This window comes from Calidris pugnax, unplaced genomic scaffold (genome assembly GCF_001431845.1).
Source record: "Calidris pugnax isolate Ruff unplaced genomic scaffold, ASM143184v1 scaffold44, whole genome shotgun sequence".
NCBI classification, from domain to species: Eukaryota; Metazoa; Chordata; class Aves; order Charadriiformes; family Scolopacidae; genus Calidris; species Calidris pugnax.
In genome coordinates this window covers 16,062,637-16,081,597 of record NW_015094506.1, presented here as the reverse complement: position 1 = coordinate 16,081,597, position 18,961 = coordinate 16,062,637, and the positions used below count along the sequence as shown (strand labels likewise).

Below are 18,961 nucleotides of genomic sequence, written 5' to 3'. Positions count from 1 at the left end.
GCTGTGGGACTGGGGGGGTGGGGGGATGTGGGACCCCCTCCTGCCCCACCCACGGGGCTGGGGGACTCCCCTCTTTCCCCCCCCCCCCCCCCCCCCCGTATTCCTCAGGAGTAGTTAAATTATTTTGTGTGGGGAAAGCAAGGCAGCTCACTATGATGGCCATGAGAGGGCAGCTAAAGGACACTTTGTGCAAGTGAAGTAGCAGAGCACTCCAGGAGCTGGACCTGGCAAAGCCTAAATGCCATAGGGGGCTGAGGAGATTGCATGTGGTCAGGAAGTGTCACTGCCCAGCTAAGAGCTTTCTTGTGAAAGAAGGGGAGGGGAATACTGCAAGGAGAGAATAGGAAGAGCTCTGTGGTGATACTTGGGCTCTAGTCAAAGGAAATTTGGGGAAAAAAATGTGTGGGGGGGATTAGATATGAGTAGACTTGGGATAGGAGAGAGATCAGCGGGAGAAGTATCTCTGTGTTACTCCCACCTAAAGTGGACCCATCTTTACCCACCAAATTGTTCATGGCTACCTTAACACACCCAGGATTCTTCTCACACTGTTTCTCATTTTAACCAGGCATCTTGCCTTGCCCTTACCGAAACCTGCTACTAGAGAAGTGGCTTGTCCTCCCAACATAGAAAAGTAACTTGTTTAGAGAAAAATAATATTCTATATTCCTGGAGAAGTTTTCACGTGTGAAACATCCCAAGTATTTTCCCCTTTCTGTAGCACTGCACTGGCCACTCTCTGTACTTCAGAAGTTATACTTCATGTTTGTCTTCTACATTCCTTTTATTTCAACAGAAACGTTAGAGAAATGACTCCTGGGATACAGTTTTTAATTGGACCAGTTAAAAACTAATCTCAGGCTCCCAGCTGGATTATTACAAGTACAATAGTTGCTCTGGCATGGAATGTCAAAATGAAAAGGTCAGACAAGATTTACAGCTTTGGGCTGAAAACTGAGTTTTCCTTGAAATAAACACAAATTTGTGGGTCTATAAAACATGCCCACTTCAAGGAAACATAGTGAGAATTGCAGGTGGGGATTTATGAAGAAACTCTCTGTAGCATTCTGATGTCTTCCTGTGTTCCCTTTCTGCAGACAGAACCCAACTTTATCCAAGTCTCAGAGAGAGGAAGGAAGGAGGAAGGGAAGAGTTATTCATCTACTCTATCAGGTCTTTATGGTTTTGATAAAAGTAAATGCAGTAACTAAATCATATGCTTCCCTTTTGGTCAGATGAGTCAATAAGAGTGAAACTAACTACAAGAAAGTAAATCAAAAGCAGATGGGATTTTTTTTCTCTTGGATTTTGGCTGCTCCTTATAGACATCATCTGCTTTTGTAATCTTTTCACTTAATCCTAGATAGCTCCAGGCTTCTAAATCTCAGAACTGGTCAAGCTTTACTATGACTCTTTTGTCACATCATGACTCTATGACAAACTCCTATGTTAGAAGTTTGATGGCTTTCATTTTTATGTGTCTCTATAACCAAAAATCAAAAGCAACTGTTCATCTTTTTGGCTGCAGCTACTGTAAAATGCATGCACGCTAGCCAAGTGTTACTGGTAGCAATATAGACTTCTGCTATTAGCACTCACAGACTGAAGCTTGTTGACGTGACACCACATGCTCCTGTGTACACCACATCCAAAGCATTTTGCTAGTAATACCTGTGCCGAGCTCTTAAACTTCTTGGAATGTTTCAGAACAGAGTTCTGTAGCAACAGGAACCTCCTTGCAAACCAGATCATGTGTAAGGCTTGTTAGTCATCTGAGCTATGCGTGTAGAGGGGTTTGACTAAGGAATTCAAACAGTGGTGGCTGGATATTTATTTATTAGTAAGCTGTGTATTAGTCAAGCAGCAAAAATAACCAAAAGACGTTACTTCAAGCTAGTAATTTAGGGTGTTTAGTTAGTGGACCTGCTTATAAAACCTTTTACAGGATGCCTTATCCTGTTTTAAGATAGATGTCAGGGACAGGTGAAATGAATCACATTCTAGGGATGTCTCTCTCTGTTGACTGTGGAAACAATCAACGTAAGCTCAGCTGTTAGACAGCTGAAGGTAGAAGCAATGAATCCATCACACATGTATAAATCTTTTTGCTAGTTCAGAGCGCAGGACTGTGTTTGCTTCACGGACAAGCAAGGGCAAGGATGAGCTTGGGTCTGCTTGCAAGATTGAACACATCCCCAACTCATCCTGACCTTCCCATGGACAAGTGCAATGGGCTGTATTTCTCACCAGAGGTGTATCACAGCAGGCAGCACATGCCTGCCAGTTGTCCCAGAATACTCTCTGGGTTTGAAACCTGTTTTGTTTTATTGACTGCTGGATGCTGGAAATGGTCTCACCAACGCTTACACAGGGACGGTACTACTTCAGCTGATAATCCTCTGCTTATATAGGCAAGGATCCCCTTACCTCTTCTAGACACAGTTCTGCATTAGGAGACTGTTTGGTCAGTTTTATTATCCCGTTTTCAGAAAGACTCAGAAATAATTGCTACTTTCTGAAACAGTTTCTTATCCTGTAATGAAATGCATCTTCTATAAGCATAATAGCTATTTTATATTCTGAAATTATGCTTAAAATCCTGTATTGTTTCAAACACAGGCAAAAGCACCCTTCTTCCCCTTTAGCATTTTTTTTTTCATTCTAGGAACCTTGTTTGCTCATGAGATTTTAATTTCATTTAGAACTTTAAAATCCCTAAAATTAGCAGCTGAATAAACAGTCTCTTCTCCTGCAAAGTGGCATATAATTTTGTGCTTTCTGCAAGACTTCCCGAAGGGGCCTAAGTCAGATTTGAAGCTTGGCTGTGATAAGCACATGCAAAAGGTAGGATGTATAGGACTAAGAGTTCTGCAGTATTATTCACCAGGGAACTGCAGGTAGATTTTGATGTCATTTATTTCATTAATGGGTATTCATTGACCTTTCGTCTATGATTTGTCACTGTAGAAGGAAAAGAGGAAAATGCCTTACCAAGGGCTTTGAAATCCTTCAATCCCCTATGATGTGCCAGTTGGATCAGATGTCACAAACAGAAAAACTATGGCTAGCACAGCAGAGCCATCAACTTCACTAAGTAAATGCCACCAACCCTACATCTCTATTATTAGATCTTACATCTGGATCTTTGGCGTAAGTGAACATGATGCAAGAGCTTGTAAAAATCAGATGGCACCCCTTCACTGACTGTAATAAAGGGACAGAAAAGACTTGCTGGATCTCCTGCCCCAGCTTGCTGCCAGTGCAAAGAAACGTGAGGGAGCACCAAGGACAAATGGGAGCAATAAACCTCACAAAGTTGACTGAAAGAATATGAATTCAGCATAGTGAAACTGCAAATGCCAGGAGACCAATTAGTTAAAACCTGATGCACAAGTACCTGCAGACCTGCATGTGGAAACTGTTCTTCTCCCTGCACTTCTTTTAGATCCTAATTTGGCAACGCGTGTGTGGAAGTACCTTACTGCATCAGGGCCAAAGGCATTTACATCACAAATAAAAAGACTGTCTACAACTAAATGCAGATGATAGATTTAGGGACACAGATTATTCTGTAATTAAGGGGCTCTATGATTTATTGATCAGTAAGAGGCATAAAAACGACCCTTAAAAAGTTATTTCTTCCTGCTTCCACTTCAAATTAATAGACAGTTGTATTTTACTTATATTTTTCTTTCATCTTACTGTTAAATGTTGGCAAAGACTAGAATGTTAATTTTAGTGTGTATAAATAATTTATTGAATAGTAATATATGAAAATGAATTTGATATGCTTCTCTAGATGAATGACATTCTATTATTGAAATTTATTAATAGCACATTCCACTCCATCAAACCTAAATTTTTTGAGGAAGAGGAGGGGAGGAGGTGGAGAGGCAGTTTGAAAAAATGCAGTACAGTGGGCTGACTAAATTTGAATACTTGGCCTCTGCAAATGCAGAGATCAGTGTAATTGAAATCAAACTGATGAGATACAGAACAGTTATATGCAGTCATAATAACAATTTATATACTGTCAATATTAATAGCAGTGTCTGTTTGAGAATACAGTTTTAAAATAGGTACGTACAATTTTATTAAGTATAAAAAGACACCGTGCAGAGCACAATACAATATATTTAATCTTTAATTCTGCTAGTTCTCAAACTTCACTGTCTTAATTGATATTGTCACCAACGACCACTGGATAGAATTACTTCTCTGTATAAAATGAGGCTTCTCTGGATGAATTCATGCTGTTTGGTTTCAAAAATACAGTAATTTCCTTTCAATGGCTACTTACACTAATCAAACACTGTCAAGACTGTTGGCTAGCCTGCATTTGGTTTCTAACACATGCTATGATACTGCCAATTTCCTCTGTTTTACTCTGCCTCTCTCTGTTTGAGAATAGATCCTTGAAAATATTAATTGTTTCTGACTTTGTTCCAAGTTCACAACCAGAACACTGTTTCAGACCATTTCTACATTCCTCACATAACTAAACTTTCACTGACATCAGCTGGAGTTTTCAACATGCAAGGACTGTAGGGTTCTCCTCGAAGCTCCCTTTCTTCCCTAGTCTTTTCTAATGAAGCACAGAAGGCATGCTAAAAATGATTATTTTTTAGAATTTAGGGGTTCCATTTTCTAATTTTCTTAAAAGTAGATTATGTTTATAGCCTTCCAGCTTTGACTATTTTCTTTGGAAAAGCAGACAGGTAAACTTAAGAACTTAGATTTATATTTTGTTTGCACATTCCAATTTGGTTTGATTAAAAAAAAAGGCAGAACTGTAACTTGATTTAAATCATAATGTGTGAGTCTTAAAAGAAACAACTTACACTTCCTCCTCTCTAAAATATATTAACATTAGATTGGAAAATAAATTAAAGAATACAGAAAAGCCGAGATTATGCTATCACAGTAATATCTGCCAAACAAAGCTTGGTCTTTTGCTAACATTAGGTTACTACATTTGCAATACATGCTAAGCAAAGACCCTACTTCTCTAACAGGTACATTCAGACAATATATATTTTATGGAATAAATATATAATATATCCAGTTATAGATTTCTGAATAGTAACTATAATAGATACAAGCAATACCTACGTTTAAAAATACAGATCTAGAATTCCCTAACTTTACTACTAATAAAATTAAAATTGACCTTAAACTTTCTCACTCTGTTGATGCATAATAAAATATATGGAAACACCAAGAGTAAAAAGCCAATTGCTTCTACAAATGGAATACTTTATAAATATAGTAAATTGCTATTTCCAGAGGGAAATTTGAAAATTATAAACAGGAAGTTAGGTTAAAACAGCTCTACAATATATAGTACAAAGTGGCTTTGAAGCGTGATGTATGAGTTTGATGTCTGTGGCAAAATTTTGAACTGATGTAGTTGTTCATTTCTGGACATAACTGTAGAGAAAGATTCTGTCCTCAAAAGCAGCCAATCTTGATCTCCTTAAAACAAAACTTCCCCTGACTACAGCAAACCAACTGCCCAATTTGTCAGAGTAAGGAGTGCAAGATTAGATCAAACAGAATTATTTGGAAGCCCTGGACTTCTCTGTTTCATAGAGTTTACCTATCATGCTGTTCTCATTAGGAATAGCGTCACAGAACTACTATGTACCAGTGACTGCCATGTACTGAAAGCCTTATCCTGGAGGCAGCCTCCCTATGGCTGTCTTAACTATGTTATTCTTGCACTGCACATTCTCCAGATGAATTCTGTTTTGTGTTCCTGTAGTTGTTTCCTTTTGCTGGAATACTGAAGTACAGCTCTGGTTGCTTGATTACTGAATTCTTGAGCGAGGCTTCTTTTTTCTTGAGAATAACCTAGAATTAAAGAAACACATTTCTCAGAGCAAGCACAAGGAATTGAGGAATTAAGTTGCTACCTGCCTCTGTCTGCCTTTCTTCCCTTTCAGTTTAAAGAAAAATTCCACATCAGTAAGAATACCTTGCTTGCTAATGAAAGGATTCAGGTAATAGAAAAAACGAAATACTTCAGATTAGACTGTGCCATTTGTATGTTCATCTCCTGCAATGGCTCTATTTCACACAGAAACCCAAAACTTACTTCATGAAATACTACTGTTTATATCTCCTGCCCGAGATCAGGCCCTAGGGTGGGATTCAGATCCCACTCAGAGCCTTTGTTTGCATCAACAAAGCCAGAATTCTGATGTCACAGGATGAGTACAAGGAGGCTTTTCCCTCCTAAATATCAAAAGAGGTCAGTGTCAACATTAATAATGATGAAACCATCACTGGAAGCTTCAGTTTCTGACATCTGGGGACTTTCTGAGTGACTTGTAGACTCTTACTGGTATAAACATCCCATTTTGGGAACGAGATGTGGAAGCTTGGGATATAAGTCATTGGGGCATGCTTTGTACTTGATTTCATTTGGGCAAACGGAGCATATCTATACATGTATTTATGTCACAAACTCTCATTGATATCAGAAAAAGACTGCACATATGAAGAATCTCTGTAGGTCACATGCCATGTGTTTTGACTACACTGGGAAACTTGCAAGCCTCTCAGAAACTATTGTAATACTGAATGTCAGTCAAGAGTGAATGAAATGCTTCCTATCAAACTGGAGATGAGAAGTAAGCACTTGTGGATTCCCTACAGAGGAACTATAGAGTGAAGTTTGTATTCCCTGTAGCAGGGAAGACTTTTATTTATGTACCAGCAGCAAACCTCTAGGTTCAGTTGCAGAGTGGCAACAGATTATTTGAAAATATATTAAACTGTGTCTAAATCTGGTAGCGTGTTCTTACTTGTCACAAATGCTCTGTTTTTTCATTAAAAAGTGTTCCCAGGAACTACAGACTTCTTACGCAGTCTTGCTTGCAGGTAAGCCACAGCCGCAGAGTGGCTATCGATCTTGGAGTTATTAGTTGGAAATTGGCTCCAGAATTTGTTAGGGCCTTTCACCTGTTTTCATAATGTATTTTTACTGGGACAAACCATTTGGAAACGTACCAAAAAATGAGCTCTGACCATCCTCCCTGCAGCATGTGCTTGCCGGGGCCCCAAGGGTATGGTTGGCCCCGAGTGTGGGCATCACACCTCCTCAGGGTCCTCCTCCCCCTGTCCCTGGCCTAAGACCCCCTGTCAGCCTCTCAGGGCTCCCCTCACCCTATCCCCAGCCCAGGACCTCATGTCAGCTCTCCTTGGGCCACCAGCCCCTGCCCCACTGATGCCACAGCAGGGCCAGGCTCCAGCTCCCCACAGCCCTGCCCAGCCATGGGCCCCACCAAGCAGGGCCCACACCGGCCCATGTCCCAGCCCATCCCCACGGGAGTGCCCAAGGCCCAGGGCTGGGGCTGCCCTGTCCCCCCCCAGCTGCCCTGTGCCTGCCTGGGGCTGGGCTGGGCCCCGGCATCAGGCTCTGCCCCGATGGACCCCTGGGCCCGCTGGAGCTGCTGGCCCAGGCGGGGTGCCATCAGTGGGCTTTAGGGAAGACCAATGAATCCTCTCACCTACGACATATGATTTTGCTGTGTATTTTGCTGCTGTTGCTGCTGCTGGATGAGCAATTGCTGCTGTTGCCGGCGCCGGGCCGTTCTCAGTTTTTCGAAGCGAGCCTCCATCTCCTCCAGCACCTTGGGAGTGTAGCGTACCACCAGCTTGACGCTGTCCTTAGCCGCCTTCAGCAGCTCCACCGCCTTCTCGTGGTGCTCTCCTTCCACGCTCTGGGAGCAGGGAGAACAGATTTAATCAGGAAAACGCTTTGATCTAGAGCTCTGCCCTCTTTTTCATATGGAAAGGCTGCCGGGGGCTTTAGGAAGTTTCCACACCTTATGTTTTTCAGGGGACCATTAAAGGAAAGTGTTGAGTTAAGTAAGATTTATGCACTGCTGGGAAAGTATTAATTTCATATTTTAAATAACTCAAATCTGGTTTAGGTTGCATTACAAACCTAGTTTCTGATCTGTGTGAAGAGGAGGAGAAATTCTCAAAAGCTTTATGCAAACAATGATGTTAAAAAACCCCCAAACCGTGCAGTAAAAACCCAAACAGCCTGTTTGCAAGACACAAAAATAAATATTTAAATGTTGGTAAGAAATGAAGAAATTGCAAGTTTTAAATCATAGTTCTTTTCTTACACCCTGGCCCTGTTTGGATCCCGCAGGGATCACGACACATGGTGCTTGAGCAACCGCTGAGCTGCAGGCGAAGGAGCCTGCCCGCTGCTGCTGGGACAAGCTGCGTCTTACACACTTAATGGCACTGCTCACACGTTTAACATTTATGTGACACGGGTTCTCCATCGGAAATAAACTAGTCTTTATCCAGTTAGCTGTAAGCACTCAAACACTAGCAACTGAAACGCTGCAAGTTCTTGCTGGAGGAATGTATATTTTCCCTCCCTTTCTGGAAAATGGTTTACAGTAAGATGATATCTGCTGTGAAATCTAAAGTATTCCCAAAGGGGCTCAAGCTCTGATTTCTATGCTAACATTGTTTGAAACACTAAATTTCCAAAAGGGGGAGGTGACTCGGCTGTGAAAAGAGTATTTAATTTCTACCATTAAGTGGACTGACTGAAGTGCTTTCCAGGCATGTTGATTGTTCCACTCCTTAAGAGAAAGGGAGAAATCTTCTAATAGTGTATGAATGTGATTGCCCACGTGTGTTGTAGGATATATTCCAACAAACAAAAGTATCTCTCTACAGAAAAAGAAAGGACCACACAACTGAGCTTTTCACATGGATTTCAGACTATTTAAAAAACAAGTAATTTTCTTCCCACATAAAATAAATCAAAGTTTTACTACATGCTGTGTTCTAAAACTCTTACATATATCATGCTATTTAAAATGAAACTATACCCATAGGCCTCCAAAGAAAAGCAGCAGCATTCAAAATATTTGAAGTTCAATTCATGCTAAAAGAATGACTTAGCATCATTATAGCAACCGTCAGAAGAAAATTCTTTCCATTTTCATCTCTCCTATTTGACTGAGTAGCATTGTGCAAGAACAGTGAATAAGAATTACTTCTGCTGTGGCACACTATGAGCTGGAAATAATGATTTAAAAGTTTCAAAAAGCAGACACAATACACTTCCACATAATTAATATAAACAACACAATTCAAGCTTATTGCCTTGCTATTTATCTTTCTTCTGTTAAATATCTTTCAAAATATAATGCAAATAATTTCATGCATGGGTCAACTGACTGGACTCAAGGGTTTCTACAAGATGCTTCAAAAACATTAATTCAACTTAGAGAAATAATGAATGTCATTTCAGGTGCTGCAATGACGAAATGACTACCAGAAAACAGAGAAAACCTTGAAGTAAGTGGACACTTGACTGACAGATACTCGACTGGGGAAATAAATGACTCCATGGTTTTGATCTTCGTGTTCATGAAATTCCTCCAGTAGCTCTTCTATTCAAAGATCTTAAAGAAAATTCATCATCTGTGATGATCGGATTTGTTAGAAACTGTGACTGGGATAAGTCTGCTGAACAATCACTGCTACTCAAAAGTAATCTGGAGAAAAACCAGTTTCCTTACAAATATTTGAATACAAGGAAACTGTTGCATAAGAAACAGCGAATGTATCTAATGCTCCAAAAAGAGCTAAAATAAAAAGCTATAGATACACGGGGTGCTTTGTGAAATTCCTTTAATGAACAAGTCACAGATACAAACTAAAACCTCTTCTCCATGTCCTCTGACCCATTAACTGCTCAATGTTAGAAGAGGTCATCATAACTAACACATACTGTAACTAGCTGTCTTTTATAACTCATGGCTTTGTGACTTTGGCCTCGATATTTGTAAACACAGTTCTTACCTTAAGTGGAACTGTATAAAATTTGGCATTGTTTTATATTTCAATTTTTGCTTGTGAATTGTGGTCAGTACGACATGGCATGAACATTCAAAGGAAAGAACAGTGAGTCAGTGCTGTCATGATCAGTTTGGCTGTGGAACAGTATGAACTTAGAATAGGTTATGAACAAGAATTGTAAGTTTTCAAGCTACATGAAGTAGCTTGAAAAAAGTTGGATGGTTCTAACTGACATCAATAAGCAATTGTGATTCTATCTGTTCTGTAGGGGAATAGCAACATGGTGTACTTTAATATTTTGTACAACTTAGTAAACTACATTTGTTCATGACTGGCCTGTTTTCTCTCCCATTTTCTTCTGGCCTTGTTCTTCCAGTTTACAGCCAGTGTTTTCCAACTACAGATGAAGGGTTTGACTTTGTTGCTGTTCAGGTCAATTGAAAACTCCCATTGACTTGAATAGTAATGATACAGAATTAAGCCTAAAGCTCTGAACCGTAACCAAAGAGGGGAAAATAACAAAGGCGAAGTAAAATAATTGCTGCTAAATATAAATCCTACTTTTCAAACATGCCTAACTTGGCTCTTAATAACTACAGTTTTCAGCTGCTATTAATACGATCACTGTACTTGCTCTTAACGTCTTCATTGCTGCTTGCACTCATATTTCCAAGGCATTACAAATGTTTCACCTGCAGAGTGGTAGCTGCACAACTTAAATAGCAGAGCCCCTTGAAGTAGGAAAAAGAGCTTGTACCAGCAAAGGAAGTTGTTTTGCTGTTTGAATTCTTCTGCCTCTGCAAACCTCTGAGGCTGTGCTGGCGAAGGACTCCTGCTGGTATCGGTCATGCCTCTACACGGGATTTCGCTGCCTGGATTACACTGGTTGGGGACACCGCGACGATCTGACACTCAAGTTACTTAAGAAACGCTCACCAAACATGGGATTCAATAAATTTGTTTTGGAATGTATACCTTTATTTAATATGTAATTTTGCATTATGTAAAATTTATATATACTTCCATCTGTATTTCCCTTATTGCATTTGCCAATTGCATCAAAAAAAGAGATGCAAAACACTGCAGTGACAAGAACAGCTGAAAGAACTGCAGATATGGTGTGGGGAAACAGCAACCATTACTGTATCCAGGCTCACAGGCTTGTCATAAATACAAGAGAAAAAACCCCCACTCTCTTGCAGTCAAAAAAGAGAACCTGATTGTTACCCCACAAGTTGAGAAACTCAGAAGAGTATTTCAATTAGATATCTGAAAGCAAATGCTTGGGTGAGAAATTAGCCATTGTAAACCTATTTTGTATCCCTTTCTGTATCTGACTCACATCAGGTATCTGACAAATGCAGAATCTGATATGAACAGCCACCAGCAAGTGCCTTTGCTGAGCCATCTGCAGGGCTTACTGCTTTCAATTTCCTTTACTTTTAGGTGGTGTGGGACAAAAGCATGTTACAAAACCTGCAGCTTAATGAGAAAACACTTTTTTTAACATCCGGAGAAACAGCTCAAGGAACAGTCATCCCAGTCATGCTGGGATAACAAATCTGGATTCCGAACACACAGCTCTAATTTTATGTTGATAATTATAAAGTTGGATAACCACCAACTTCTGAGCACAAACAAGTTACAGATATTTCATTTTCATTTCATGTTCCACTGCTGAGCCGTCTGTTGTATTGTACATACTGTGTATTATTTGCTTTTCTCTAGCTAAATTGAGAGAAGCACAGAGTGAACTAGTCCCAGTGAACAATGTTAAATTTAGAGCTTTTTCTCCTGTCTCAAGCTGTCTGCAAACAAATTACCACTTCTATAATTTTTGCCTTTTTACAAATTATATTGTATGGGCATAATTCAGCCCAAGACTGGTGTATGAACAGTTCATACATTCTCAGTTCATACATAGGCATTATTTCAAGTAGGCAATTGCAATTGAAACTTCAATTTCTGTTGTTTAGACTCTGAATGCAAAAATATTTCTGTTGCACCTTAGAATAAACTTTCAACGTGTTGTATGCCTACATACAATTGGGAATTGTATATTGTGGGGTTTTGCCGCATTAACTTAATCCAGAGCACATTCATACATTTTTATTAACAGAGTACCATGAAATAGGGTTGACAACAGTCAAATTCAATATATCTTGACATCTGAAGGTTCACCACTTTCCTCCCTGGTATTTGCCTAGATGCTGTTCGCCAGTAAAAGGATTTTTCAAGAACCATCCACCAATTAGTGAATATAAACTCTTTTTATCTGTCTTTTTTTTCACCTGTTGAAAGAAGTGCTGAACAACAATAAAATTATTTGATCTACTTCTAATCAGTGAAGTTCAGCCAATTGACTTACTAAACATTCAGTTGCTTTTTCCCCGAGACTAAATAATCTTTTCAGTGGGTTTTCTTTTTTTGTTTCATATCGTTTTTTTCTCATTGTGTAGAAAGGCAAGTGAGCTTCCAGACCTATTATTTCTCTTTTGAGAACATGATGGTTGATAGAAGAAGTGGTAAAAAGTCTGTCTGAAGTGTTGCACTGATATTTGGTTTCAAGAGAAAGGGAACAGCTATTGTTGAGAGAAACAGATGACAACATGAAAGCATGTGGAAAATGGCATTTTTTTCATTCTTTATGGGTTTGCAACAAAGAGGAAATTTAAGTTGGGAAGTCTTATATTTATGACTGGACTCAGGAATTGCTCCTACGTGCCTTTGGCGTATTTAAATATGAGGTTTAGACGGAGGTTTTGCATGAAAAAGGATTATGTTTTCATTAAGAGAAGTGTAGGGTTATATGAATAAGTATGCTCACCATTTCAGTACTTTACATTCTCTTGTAAAAGGGAACAAAAAGCAAAATGAAAGGCAAAATGAATTTGACCCATATCATGTAGTCAGAGGAAAAATAATCCTCTCTATTCCAAGAGCCCTTTTATTTTTACCTCAATATGACATTCATAGTGAAACTACTGCAAAACACTCCACCCTGAAATACTGACTTACATGAAAAATGACTATGTAAAAAATGTACCTTTTTACTGAAAATATATGCTCCCTGTATGTGTGTGTTTGTACAGCTGATTTTTCTGACAAAGACATCACACCGGGATGAACGTGACTGAAAGAAATCTGTAATGCACCTTCCATTGCAAACCAGCACCAAATGTGCTTACCAAATTTCTTCTGATTCTACGTGTTCAAATGCTGTGAAGGTCCCAAGGCTGCACAAGTGCCACCGAGGCACCGGTGTGCTTGGGAAGGGCTGTGTGCCTCAGAGGCTATGAAGTGCAAGAACGACAAAGCCTGTTACTACGCTGTTTCCACAAAAGGGATTTGCAGAGTTAAGAAAGAACACAGCTTCCTTGTAAATTAAGCATGTGCTGTAGATTTAAAATTAAGCTCTTCAAGCACCCTCCATTACAACAGAAGTTGCAGTGGCACAAAGTTGTTGATGCAGTTTTGCCTCACTGCACCACAAACGCACACTGAAGGTCTCTCACAAGAGCTAATTCTTTTTGTTTCATATGGCTGCATTTTAAATCAAGATATTAGAACAGCTGTGAAAAATGAAAAACCAGATGAAAATGAAACCTCTATCAAATTTCCACATACCACTCCATTAACTGAAAGCAGCTGGTCCCCCCGTTTGAGCCCTCCGTGCCTTTCTGCCACTCCTCCAGGAATGATGCGAGAAATATAAATAGGTGAATTTTGTTCCTTTCCTCCCATGACATTAAAGCCCAGGCCTTCATCAGTCTTTGGCAGCTCCACCACTCGCGGGTGTGAATGGCCTTCGCTTGCAGCAAAAGCAGCAACTGTTGCCTGCAAGAAAAAGATGAGTGATTTGGCTATGCAGGGAGAACACTGACATACACTCTGTTGTTCATTTGCAGGAAGAATTAATTCCTATGAAGCCATTTCAGTACCTTTTTCTGATTTTTTTCTGTTCATCTGAAAGCATTTAAAATAAAATTAAGTTCCATGCCATTGCTTTTGAAATAAAGGAATAAGCAGAGGAACGGAGAGTTTAGGTGACTTGTCAAAGATAACGCCGAAAGTTAGCAGCAGAGCCAGAAGTAGGCACTGAGAAGCCTGACTGTGTGGTGCTCAAGATTTATGACCACTAGTGCATTTTTTACCTTTTCACAGGGAGAAAATGTGTTACTCTGGGATAAGATAATGTGATCTCTACTGTGTTCCTAGTTGAAATAAAGTGGGTGGACAGAACTGTTAACTCTCTGCTCTGCTTTCAGAGGTATGGAATTACTTATTTTATTCTTTGGGCCTAGAAAAAAATCATCCTAAAAGGATATTCTTATTTTTAAAAGATGAATTAATAATCTTTATGAAATCTCTCAAACTAAATAACTCCTGGAATAGGAATATGAGTTTTTTATAATATAATTGGATCAAAACTTTTATTGGAAAATTAAATCTTAAGACAATGGATTTATAAATCAATTAGAAAAATCCTAGATCGTTAACATTACTCTGGCAAAAAAATCCCATGTAACAAACTGTAAAGCTTGCATCCTGAAAAATATTACATCTTATACTTCATTTGTCACTACAAGTGTTTTCCTACTTATAGATCTTAGTAAATCATTAAATAAACATTAAGAAAACCTTTTATCCCTTTCAGCATTCAGTGTTTGAAGTCCAAAATGCTCAAACAATTCCGCATTACGCTGATGTTTTTTGAGCATCCTTATAATGCTTATGCTTAATAGAAGCTAGTGGATGACGTGACATAATGGATCATTCTCAGTTACATGTTCTTGCACATGCAGACCTTGTCATCATGCATACATTTTACGTCAGACATGAATGCACTAGGAGAATGCAATGCAGACAGCCCAGAAATAACCAGGAGGTATTGCGCTATTGAAACATTGCTCTGTAACCCTGCTGTTCTATATGAATAAGAAATGAGAATGGCAAACACTAATTGGATTTCTCCCCATTTACTGTACAACATAGCAATAATTTCTATGTTTACCTGCAGTGTAGACATTTCAGGATTTCATATACACATTTCTCTATATAGAAGCATAGACCTTACAAATTTACATTGTCCATTAACTTTCAATTAGAAGAAGGTTAAAATCAGACGAACAGCCTACAGAAAAGAACGTTCTATTTAGTCAAGAAAATACACTGCAATTTAAGGTATATTAGGTTATTTGCTGGCTACTATACAGCTAGCTTCTCTCAAATACTGTAGAAATCATTTTGTTACACTTCCAACCTTCACCTTCTGATACAGCTTTAAATTGAAATCTCTTAACACAAATACCTAATGGTAAGACCTTAGTTCCATTAGGATTTCAGGGAGTTTTGCCACTAATTTCATATGAGTGGGACGATAAAAAAAAAAATCTCTAAAAAAGAGTTATGGCTTTTGAAGGTTTACCATAATATCTGCTACACCACCCAGAAGACAGTGTTGAGCACAAAATGATAATGGGAAAAAGAAAGCCATGGTGGATCTCCCTGTTTGGAAGCATCTATCTTTGTGCATGTTATGAATATACAGAGCATATTTCACACTGGCACATAGAACGGGTACTTTCATGGTTGTGTGAATTCCCCTAGGAAATGATCATCTTAGTAGTAGCAGCAACGTAGCTGTCATGGCCTAAGGATATGAGAAAGGCAGGTCAACATGGACAAAGAGACAATATATTTAGTTAAACCAGGTAATGCATCAGAAAAAATGAGCTTGCATTTGGGTGTGAAGTCTCTTGATCAGGCCATTTTTATCCCTATCCATCCTTAGCGCTTGCTCAGTACCTACAGTTCCCATTAGCTACAAGTGGAATTTTGACTGTTTAGTTTCGAGCTCCCAAATCATTGTGTCCTCTCTGGATGAGCTGTATGAGAAAACAGTCCATTAAAGTATTGGTTGTTGCAGGCAGGCTTCTACAGAATGAACCAGTAGATTTGCTTTTGCAAAGCAACTTTTCAAAAAGCATCAGTTTCCATAAAATCATTCTCTTTTCTTAAGCTACAGAAGCAGCATAAAGGTTGAAATTTTCCATTATGATTGTTACCTGGGAAGTAGCACTGGTTCTAGACTCTGGGCTGCCACTGATGTCTAAATTTTCTTACAGTGTACACACGAATACCTGAAACACACACGCGCACAGTCAATTACTAGGTCACTTTGGTAACATGTATTTCAACAGTTGCACGTATCCTACCTTTGCAGTGGCCCTGGCTCGGAATTCGGGGCAGCCATTAACAGTTATGGTTTCATGCATGTATTGATACACCTAAAATGTTCATGAAAATAAAATGAAATTAATTATAGAAGCAAAACAAGGAATTTATACTAACCCAGACAGGCCAGTCCCTTTCCCTCGTAAGACTATGTTTCATTAATGCTGTATTCATGCAATCACACAGTCAAGCGACTGCTAAATTTGTGCATGCTTAGGTTTACAGAAAACTACAATCTGTGTTTCTCATGACACTTTGCAAACTTAGCTGTACATCCTCCAGCACGATTCCTTTCCCATCTCCAGCATGTCATTTCCCCAAAACAGGACAGTTAGGTTCTACTTTATCAAAAATTGGCATCTCCAGGCAACCAATTTGAATGTAGATGATCTGAACTGATTTGAGTGGTGTCTTAGCCTCCAACAATGGGATAAAACCAACGTTGCCAATATATATGTACAACTTTCTGTCTGTTTTTTTTTTTTTTTTGTTTTTTGTTTTTTTTTTCCCTAGTATACACTCTTGGCCCACTTTCTCTGGTTCTTAACTCTCTCTTTTAAACATCTTCAGTAAAGAGAAATGAAAAGGCTCCCTCACACTGCCTTTGCTCTTTAGATTTGTCACACTCTTACATGAAAAATACCAAAAAATTCCTTGATACTAGCCAGTTATTTTGAAAGAAAACCTAAAAAATAAAAATATTTATACATAGCATATGGAATTTTTTTTGGCAGACAAAGATGAATGCATAAAACCAAAACATTTTATTTAATTTTTTTATAGAACCACCAAAGCTAAAGAAAAAAACATTTCTGTATGCCACTGATTTACTCTGGGCATTTTCTTGACCTACTTCATCAGGAATTTTGCCTTTTCATGTGCTTTATGTCTCAGGTGGCATTCCTCAGAGAGAGCCTTTGCTGGTAAAATATGTTAGATTTTACAGCAATCTCTTTCTTAGGGTCCTTGAGGACTGCAGATTCAATTGTAGTTTCCAAAATATATCACCTTGCATTGATTTCGTGATACTTTAGCAGGAGTGCCAAAACTTCTCTCTTTGGTAATGTAAATGTTACTTTGGCAGAGAAGGTGTCAGATCCTGTACTTAACTGACCTATAAACATCAGCTTGTCCCGTTGATAGGTGAACCTTCCCAATCTCCCTGTCTTGACGACTTGTTATGCAGTATCCTAACGAAGTATCTCTTCCCACTGAACCCACACACTGGCAAACGTACTGCTACAAACAATGCGGCAATCACGATGTGTGGCTCATTTCTCACTTCAGGGGACAGATGCAGTGGTAATCAAACACTCTTGAGTAGTAAAATGTTCGGCATGACTGATACCCAAACCTTTTTTGAGGGATATCATTCACAAGGGAAAGGCAAAAAAGAAATGGAGATAAAAAATGCTGTCCATTTTAGAGATCTGAAATATGCTAAACACTTTCAAAATACATCAAGAACATTATTTGTCTTTACTATTGTCAGAACATAAGTCATCCCAGGACGTAATTCAGAAGATCTTGGGTCAGTGAAGAAAACTGAAACAAGGGAGCATGCTGAAAGTTTCCTGCTTTCTCCGCTTGAAATGAAATCTTGCTTCCACTGGTAAAATTGGCATTGACCTCAGAACAGGCCATGATTTTGCCCTTTAATTTGAAAATATGGATAAAGAATGCTCTTTTATAGCCTCTAGAGGATCTTTGGTTTGTTCTATCTTTGTACTGGATGATGCAATCATAAAAATGGGTTGAGTCTACATACTCAGCACAGATCAGTTCGGCGTTTATTGTGTTATGTCGTAGGACATATTCTTATAGAATTACAAGAACAACTACTACATTATATAAGAAGAATACTGTGTAATTGCAGTAATGAATCATTAAATACTTGTTACTTCAAAACCCATACTATATTGAACCACTGATAATGCTGTATTTTCTTAATATCTGCAGGTTCCCCTTTATCTTAAAGCATAAGACCTGACTGTACATTTCGGTTTTGCTTGCACAGCTATAAATTCTGTGGCTGGCTAGAACATCTAAAAGCATATATTTGATTATTGAACTATTATGACATTGAATTGTTTTGAGAACAGGTCACATGATTTCAAATATAAGAACAGTTACATTACTAGAAGTTCATTAAAATATTCATTACTAAGGTAGAATATTCATGTGATTATAGCTAGATTTGATGTCATGTAACTCCATATTGTCTGTATGCTACCAGTATGTAGCAAGCAGGCTTCATAATATCCAATATTGTGGTAACTCAATTGTATACTGGTGAAAGAACAAACTCACTTGTGTGTGATTAAACTGATATGTTAAGAAAAGAATCAACTGGCTCAAAAACTTCTAAAAAATGCAATCAATAATGTCATATAATCCTTGTGTTCATTTGTAAAGTCTCAAAGACCATGGATTTCAAATGCTGTTCTGCAAACAAGTTACCAGTGATCATAATATTTATAGCACAGTTCTTTACAGCACTAGGGAAAGAAGTCTTGCATGTCAACCCTCACTCTCTATAAGCAACAGATGCAACCAGTCAAATATCTGCTTGAGGCATTTGTAAAGCTAATTCTACTATTTGACTGTTACATAATGTTTAATGTAATTTGAGTTTAAGAAGGGATAAAACACACACCTACATGACTTGTTATTAAGTCAGTTACCAACATCATCAACAGCTAAACACAGATTAACTGTACCTGTTCCATGAAGCCCCTTAAATTCTTTGCAGGGTTCAGATCTAATCATTGCTCATTCTAGCAATGCACAAAAAGCACACTGACTTTTAAATAATCATTGTTTGCCTGTAGTCACACTAACCCTTTTATCTCTGCTGTTCTCAGCACCACCTTAGCCATGA

General features: G+C 38.6%; 1 protein-coding gene across 1 annotated transcript in view; it reads right to left on the bottom strand.

The window, feature by feature from the left end:
• Window positions 1-3,729: 3,729 nt before the first annotated feature.
• The window catches only part of LIN7A (lin-7 homolog A (C. elegans)), a 31,670-nt gene continuing 16,438 nt past the window's right edge, over window positions 3,730-18,961 (bottom strand). Inside the window, exons 3-6 of the mRNA XM_014963312.1 lie at window positions 16,062-16,133; window positions 13,471-13,680; window positions 7,519-7,727; window positions 3,730-5,853 (exon numbers count right to left, since the gene is read on the bottom strand). Coding sequence (XP_014818798.1) covers window positions 5,811-5,853; window positions 7,519-7,727; window positions 13,471-13,680; window positions 16,062-16,133 — 534 coding nt within the window. The 3' untranslated portion in view covers window positions 3,730-5,810. The remainder of the gene's footprint in view (window positions 5,854-7,518; window positions 7,728-13,470; window positions 13,681-16,061; window positions 16,134-18,961) is intronic.